Raw genomic sequence first — 8,283 nt, 5'->3', positions numbered from 1 at the left:
AAACAACACTCAGACAAAAGTTTCTGGGCAGTTTCACACATACCTTGTTTTAGGTGAGGGCTTATGCTAAACCATAATCTCAGTAGGGATTTAACTCAACCCATAACAAGGTTTCACCCAGCTCATAACATTATGGACCCAATTCCATTACACTTGTGCAAGAAAATCTCCCATTAAAGTCAACCCTAGCTATTGAATTGAGCTTCCAGAAATCTTTCAGGCTTCCACCATTTTGTTTGGTCCTAACGCTTAATTATTACATGTACCTCTGTCTAGATGATTCCTATCACAATGTCTGCTATATAGGGTCAAAGAGTTAACCTAGTGCCGGAGGATTATTCATCTGCAGGAAGGCAGACAATAGTTGTAGATAGTGTAGTCACTTGATATGTAGCCAGTAATACAGGTGTCCAAACCTGTTATTTTTTTGTCCAAGCCCAAGGCAGGCACAACCAGCATAGGACAGAGCCAGGGTCCTAGCAGGACAATGGAGATTACCAGACAAAGGCTATTGATGTGCTAATGACTCTGATCCACTGTAACAAACACAGAGGACTGGAGAATAGAAAAATCTCAGGGGAAGGACACGAAGACACAAAGGAGTTAGAATCTACTGTTAAAAGGGAGATTCTCTCTAGCAAGGAGTGACCAGACTGGACCAGAACCAGATGATAAGACTGAGCAAGAAAAGAGAAGGTGCAGAAGGATTCTGAACTTGTTGGAAGGATACAGACTAAGACCCAAAGGGCTCTCTTGACAGATAAAGAAACGGAGGCATGGTCTTGTGTTCAAGTATTTGACAGTTTTTCATAGACCTGTAACTCTTGTGCTTTGTCTATAAGTAAAGGGTGTGTGGTTTAGAAATTCTTTGCAAAATGTGTGTGTCCCTTGCTTTAACTGCCATGTAGTCCTTGAAGAATTAAATGATAAACAGAGAACTCACAAGGATGAACCTCTGGAGAGGATATGTGTGAGCTACCGGAGAATCTTGGAGGGTCAGTGCTGGTCTTGGCGCTTAGGGCCCTACCTCCCAGGAAGGGGTACCAGCATTGATGTCTGTATCCCAGGAGTATATCTGAAAGGCCAGATATAGAGATAGTGTCTGGACCCTGCTCAGACCCAGTAAGTTTAGAAAGCATGTGGGATCCAAAGGCAGGGTCCCATACAGGTAGCTCAGAGAGGGCTGTAACACATTTTAAATTACTGAGATTTATATTTTTCATATATTAAAGTCCTCTTGGCTGGATCCCCTGCTGACGATATTTGAGCTGGAACTCCTGATTGCTATTCTCAGGAAAAAGAGACAAGAGAATGAGTGTGAGAGAAAGAGACACGCAGGCAATCTAGAAGATCTAGAACTGCTGCATTCCGTTTTTAACACCTCATTCCAAGACAGCCATTGGAGACTCAGAAAACATCAAGAAAAAGACACCACCATTTACTGGAGTCTTTGCTAAGGAGCAGGATGCTTTCCATGTCTGTAGAGATTTAGCATGGGATTTTCAAGTGCTCACTGCTGACCTAAATTTTCTCCTATTGAAATCAGCGGTAAAACTCCATTGACTTCAGTGAGAGCAGAGGTAGACCAAAACTGAGCACCTTCAAATATCTGACCTTTGAACACTAGGATTATTTAATTTGGAACTGTCATAAGAGAGGTACTGTATATAAAATAATTAATGTCACAGGTAGGTCAAGTTGGCCTCTCCTGCTTGCCCTACCCCATAATACAACCAGTAAGCATTCCGTGAAATTAGCAGGCAAACATTTACAATAGATGCATAAAAATGATTTAATGTAACATATTACTGAACTACTGAAATTACCGCTGTAAGATATTATTGATGCAACTATTTGTTTAAATAATTAAAAATAAATTAATAAGATTAAATAAAGCAAAAGGCACTTGTCTGTGAATAAGAATAGCATCCGAGGTTCACTAGCTAGAAAAACAATGACTGCTACTGTTTCAAGGCATAAGAGGAGGATAATCAACTGATGTCAGGAAGAGATCCCCAGAGTACAGTGCTGCACAACCAGTTAGGTGCAGAGCTGGCCTAGGTTTTGTGAAGCCTTGTGCAAAGCACAACATTCAGATCACTGGCAGCACATTTGGGGGGAGGTGATGAAGGTTTGGCAGCTGGATGTGTTGGAGGTACTTTAGGGGGTGACAGGATGTTTGTGTCAGGTGGGAAAGAATCTGGGTATTATTTGCTCGGGAGCCACAGGGGGTTTTGACAGCTAGCGGTGGTGGTGGGTGATGCCTGACAGGTAAGAGTGCTGATCACTGGAAAAGCAGAGAAGGGTTGGCCATTGAAGATAATCTTTCAAGGCGAGGATGGTGAGTCACGCAGACAGGGCCAGCTCTACAGCTTTTGCCACCCCAAGCAGTGAAAAGAACTGCCACCGCAGACAGCAAAAGGGAGAAGCTGCTGCTGGTAGCGGAACTGAGAAGCTGCCGCCAAATTGCCGCCATGGCCGGCGGGACAGAGGAGCTGCTGCCGCCGAATTGCCACCGCCGCGGAGACACTGTCCCCCCTTTCTAACTGCCGCCCCAAGCACTGCTTGGAACGCTGGTGCCTTGAGCCGGCCCTGCATGCAGACCATCAGGTGTGGAAAGCTGTGGGCATGTATAGGTCATGTCAGGCTTGCCTACCAAATCTGGAGTTGCAGCCAGTTCCACCCCACCAGAGACAGTCTTAAATGCCAGTTTGACATCTACTGCTCATTCTCTAATGTCATAAGTTTAGAGTATGAGCCTTGCAGCAGGCAGTGGGATTGCAACTGGGGGTGGGGGCAGAGGTGCAAATAAGCCGGTATGCCCCGGTACGGTGTACTGGCAAGAGCCAGTGCGCCGTACCGGGGCGGACCGGCTTCCCCAGGTGGCAATTTAAAGGTCTAGGGCTCCCAGCAGTGGCTGGAGCCCCGGGCCCTTTAAATTTCCACCAGAGCCCCGCTGCTGGAGCCCTGGGGTGGCGGCGGTGGGGCTCCAGCGGCTATTTAAAGGGTCCACGCTCGGAAGGGGCCCTGGCCATTCTTCTCCACCCCCCGCTCTCTCCTATGGGGACAGAAGCTTAAATCCTGATTTAAAGTGCCTGGGGATTTAAAGGCCCCGCCTCTTCCGGTTGAGGCCACGCCCCCTTATCAGGACTCCGGAGTACCGGTAAGTCCTTTAAGTTACTTTCACCTCTGGGGGGGGGGGGACAAAAAATACCACCGCATAACCTTAGTAGAGGGGCCCAAATTTGCTTTAACTGGCACTGCGGAACCATGTGATCACACCCTTGGCACATGCTTAGGGCTAGCTTTGGCCAGGTGCATTATGGGAGTTTTTCACTTTCATCTCAAGCATCCAGTGTAAGCCAACAGAAAAAACAAGATATTATACTAGACATCTCTTTAAATCAATTCTTTTTTGGACTGGCTGGTCCTGAAAGAAACAAAGGAAATAGAAGTTACTTGTCTAAACTTTGCAGTACATCAAGGAACAGGGGGGTTACCTGAGGACTGGGAAAATACTACAGTTTTCAGATAGAATATAAGAGCTGACTCCACTACCAGCCTGTTAGTTTTACTTTGATGCCAGTAAATCTCCCTACTGTATTTTCCACTGAATGCATCCGATGAAGTGAGCTGTAGCTCACGAAAGCTCATGCTCAAATAAATGTGTTAGTCTCTAAGGTGCCACGAGTACTCCTTTTCTTTTTGCGAATACAGACTAACATGGCTGTTACTCTGAAACCTGTCAGTAAAGATACTAGAAGTCATTAAGGAATAGATGGGAGAACACTTTTCATTTTTTAAAGGTCTTCCTCAAATATACAATCCTTCCCTCTTTAGGAAATCTCTTGGAAAAAAAGATGTGTTAAAAAGGTAAAAAGACTATGGGTACTCATACTGATTTTGGACAGTTAGAGGGGAGCATTGAGGGTGCTGGTATGTGAAATTTCACTCCGTCGGAAATTCTTTTGTCCTAAAAAATAAAGGTTTTGTAATTGAAATAGTAACAAACTCAAACTACAGAAATATCAATGCTACAGCATATTATTTTAATAAGGAACAGGTTCCCCTAACTACAGTACATGTCTTCAAAATTTAGATTGCAGATCACATAAATGCAATGTATATCAACAACAGAAGCTATGATGAGGCTAAAGAGGTTAGTCTACAATATATAAAAGTAATCAATAAATTTACTTGGTTATCATGGAATAAAATACCGTATTAAAAAAGAACAAAAATTGTTGCTTGCATTGTTTGCATTGTGCTAGCCCATTAATTAGTTCTAAAAAGTTAGAAATCATGAAATTGAGATACGAATATGCCAATTATTGAATTTCAATTTGGATAAAGATTCTAACACAGCAGTTACTGAATTTGATACATATAGACACATGATTGGATTAAGATTCTATAAAAGTAATAGAGCTATCAAGTTAACATTAACTCATCTCTTTTACTAACTCACAAATATTAGACAATCATCATAGGATTATAATAGCAATCAGAGGACACTAATCTTGTGAAAACTGAGTTCACAGCAACACACAGGAATCCAAACAACAATTTAACCAATATATTAGATAATCTGCAAAGCAATTAATCTGCATAAGGATAATACTACCAAGTAATAAATCAAATTGCAGCTTTAAATCTGAACCTCAAATCAGCTATTTAGTTATTAAGCCTCTGATATGGGGTAGCAGCCAGATGATTATAAACTCTTTTCAGGTTACAATTTAGTTACGGTTACAGGGTTAAACAATGTACTCTCATTTAGTCCTCCAACTGGCCAGATTAACCATTATTTGTCGCTACACTAGGCATATGCACCCTGCTGGTTGCTACTCTCCAGTACCAAGTCATCTATTTCCCTGCTACTGCTAGGCAGCGGCTGCTCCATTCACATTCCAGACAGCATCCTTTCAAGTGAGCATTACAAGCTCAACAACAGACCTCATTGTTGGAATTTCTATTTACACCACTGTTTTTTGTTACTGAGACTGTGAAAGGAAACAACAAAAGATGGAGAGTAGGTGGACTGCTAACACACTAGACTAGAAGTCATCAACTCACAGCTCTTTGAAGTTATCTGCATGTAAACGTGGAAAATATACAAATATGTGAAATAACTTGGTGGTCTTAGTTCAGTTCCCAGTGGACACGTGTGTCTATACCACAAAAATCATCATCACAAGCTGCAGTAACTGGCAAACTTGCCCTACGCTTACAAAGACTTGCAGTGTATTTATTCGCCCAATTCCTATTGATTCTAATGGGATTTGGCTGGATAAATCCCCATGTAATGCTGAAAATGCAAGGACTTGTGGGCAGCCTCAGCACAAAGGTGAAAAATTAAACAAACTTTAAGATGGAATGTGATCCCTTCAGGCCAAAGGTAAAATATATTGGCAGGTCATTGTAAGGGAAGCTCACACTACTGCTGCTGTGTTAGACCTATTTCTAGGGTTGAAATTCACTTCTATGCAGAAGGTCAGTGCCAGGCTTACACACCCTATGGATACAGACCCCAATTCAGCAAAGCGCTTAAGCACGTTTAATTTTGAGCAAGAGTTTAAATCCCATTGATTTCAATGGCATTCAAGCATGTGCTTGTGTGCTTTGTTGCACAGGGATGAAGTTAAGCACATATTTAAATGTTTTGCTGGACTGGGGCCTTAAATGGGATATAGGTGGCTCATAGACCTTTACAGGGGTAAATCAGAGGACTGCAGCTTCCAGATTTTAGCTCAGCCCCTTACACTATACACTTAAGTAATTTACAAAATAAACTGTATTTATTATTAACCTTTGACTCGGACATGCCATTTTAATGCCAAGCCATGGGATTATTCACATGAGTAAAATTACACATGTGTAAGTCTGAGCAGGAGTGAGGCTGTATATACTGAAGTGATAGGCACTATCTAAAACCCTAAGCTAAACAGAGATGTACAGCTCAGCCTCAGTGAACCCTGCCCCACAAATGTATCTACTACTCTATACTGCAGCTCCACCAAAGGCACACACTCCTATCTTTGCTGCTACTCTTCCACTTGAACCCATATCCCTAGTGCTCCGCACCTTTCCTTTCCAGTGCCTTCCTGCTGTGTTCCTCATTTTACCTGATTCCCACATCTCCAGGCTCCCACGACCTCTTGTTCTAATGACCATTTCCCATGAGTTACTGCTCCACATCTCAGCCCATCCCCTGCTCCATCTATCCTATCTTCTTCACTCCATCTATAGTTGATATGGGGCATTCACAGATTCTCATGATCTCCTACCTGTATGCAGCATTCTCACAAACTTTTGGTCTTATTCAAAATGGCTCCCCATCTCCCAATACCTTCCACAGAGTGAAGCTATATTGCCTCAGATCAAACAGACATCAGTTCCCTAAGGCCTTGCTGGTGGAAGTAAAGTTGCCCGTAAAGAAGATGCCTATTTCCCATCATTTTCAGTGGGACAGAAGCCACGGGACTGCCGTCAGGTATGGCACTGTACAAAACTAGGACAAAAAGATGGTCCCTGCCCCAGTTAATTAGTTATTTGTCAAGTGCTTTGAGATCCTTGGACAAGTATATGTGCAGATTATTTCTGAATGTATTTATTACTGTACCAGACGGTATGTCAGTTCAGCCATTCAGCTTGTTACCCAGTCCGCACCCCCGTCATTTTCCCCCATTTGTTTAAAAAAGTTGTAGAAGAGGAAATGGTTAGGGCAAAAGGTAGTTTTTGCCTTGTACATTTCTGCTTTATTTAGGGGTAAATCCTGCAGTCCCCCCTGTCTGATATGGGACGTTGCGTTGAACAGCCAGTGTGATATTTGTACTGGAGAAGTACATCCAGTTGTCAATAAAAGTAAATCACCAGTACTTAAAAAAAGTTACCAGTACTACTGAAGAAGCAGGAAACTGGCCTGGGGACAAGGCAGAGCACTGTGTAACTAGAAAGCTTGTCTCTCTCACCATTTTCGTGGAAAACCAAAAGCTAGCAGTAGCAACACCAATATCTTTGTTTGAAATACAGTGTGTGTGTCTCTTGTATAACTATTTTGCTACCCTAAAAACATAACCATAACAAACAAACTGGAGGTGGAGGGGAGATGATAACCTTCTCCAATGGAAAAGGAGGACTTGTGGCACCTTGGCAGATACAGACGAACACGTCTGCTACTCTGAATCTTCTCCAATGGGTCATTTTTCAGTTAACGTATATATTTGCACCAACAATTGTTACAGCACACACCTGTTTGCAGGCACTAAACTGGCCTTTCCATGCCAAAGAGAACATCTGTGGTCAAACTGCATTATGAAAGGGCCTTTCCCCAATATGAATATGCAGACTGCACTTCCACACATGCTGTCAGTCACCGGGCTTGTGGATGCAGGTTGTGCTGCTAAGTTAGCTGTTACCCGACTGCACACTATGGGGCCCTCTCTTGGCCCCACAAATTGGGGGGGGAGGGGGAAGGGGGGGAAATCAAGGCCAAAGTTAGGCCCTGATTCAAGCTAAGAGGGGGCTCAACCAAGGCTCAAGGCCTTCCAGCCATTTCTGAAAACGGGACCCCCAATGCAGCTGCCACTTTCCTTGAGCCTCAGCCCTGCCCTCCCACAGCTGCCAGAGCCCCTCTCTCGATGCCACCGGGCCCCAAGTCAGCGCTGGCACCCAATCCCCTGCCTGGCACCCAGCCCGCCCAGCCGCTCCGACCACGGGGGGTGCTGCCGTTGGGAGCTGCCGGTGCAGCTGCTCAGGCGGTCGTGGCTCCACGCTAGCGTGCCGGGGAGAGCTGGCCGATGGGCCTGGCTGCGGCACAGATCCGGGGGCTCCAGGCCTGGCACGAACAGGTAATGGCGGTGCGGGAGCAGCCGTGCCAGGAGCCCCAATCCTGCCCCCTCCCTGAAGGCAATGCTGGACCCCGAGCTGCCCCCATAGAAGTCAATGGGACAGCTCAGAGCCAGGTTTTTCAACGGGGTAGTTGATTGTGGGGCCGGGAGGACGTTGTACACATGGGGGTGGAGTGGGCGGAAGGTGACTTATTGGGAGCAGGGTTTGTATCAGCTGGGGGTGGGGGTTGTGTAGAGTGGAGGGGTTGCTGTTTTAGCATGTTTGGGCCGGGGGGGGGGTCATTTGAGGGGGATCATAGCACGGGGAAGTTGTATGAATATGGGGGAAGATCTTGGTTCTTAGGGGTCTGTATCAATTCACTGTAATTTCGTTATTATTATTAATCCCACTTTATTAACATTTCAAAGTTGGGTAAAGAGAAACCGAACTCTG

The 8,283-nt window shown here is 44.6% G+C and overlaps 1 protein-coding gene across 1 annotated transcript in view; it reads left to right on the top strand.

The window, feature by feature from the left end:
* The first annotated feature begins 2,338 nt into the window (after nt 1–2,338).
* RNF175 (ring finger protein 175) overlaps nt 2,339–8,283 on the top strand; it is a 42,890-nt gene continuing 36,945 nt past the window's right edge. The window contains 1 exon segment of the mRNA XM_048847182.2: nt 2,339–2,610. Coding sequence (XP_048703139.2) covers nt 2,339–2,610 — 272 coding nt within the window.

This window comes from Caretta caretta, chromosome 4 (genome assembly GCF_965140235.1).
Source record: "Caretta caretta isolate rCarCar2 chromosome 4, rCarCar1.hap1, whole genome shotgun sequence".
NCBI lineage: Eukaryota > Metazoa > Chordata > Testudines > Cheloniidae > Caretta > Caretta caretta.
This window is presented reverse-complemented; position numbering and strand designations above follow the sequence as displayed.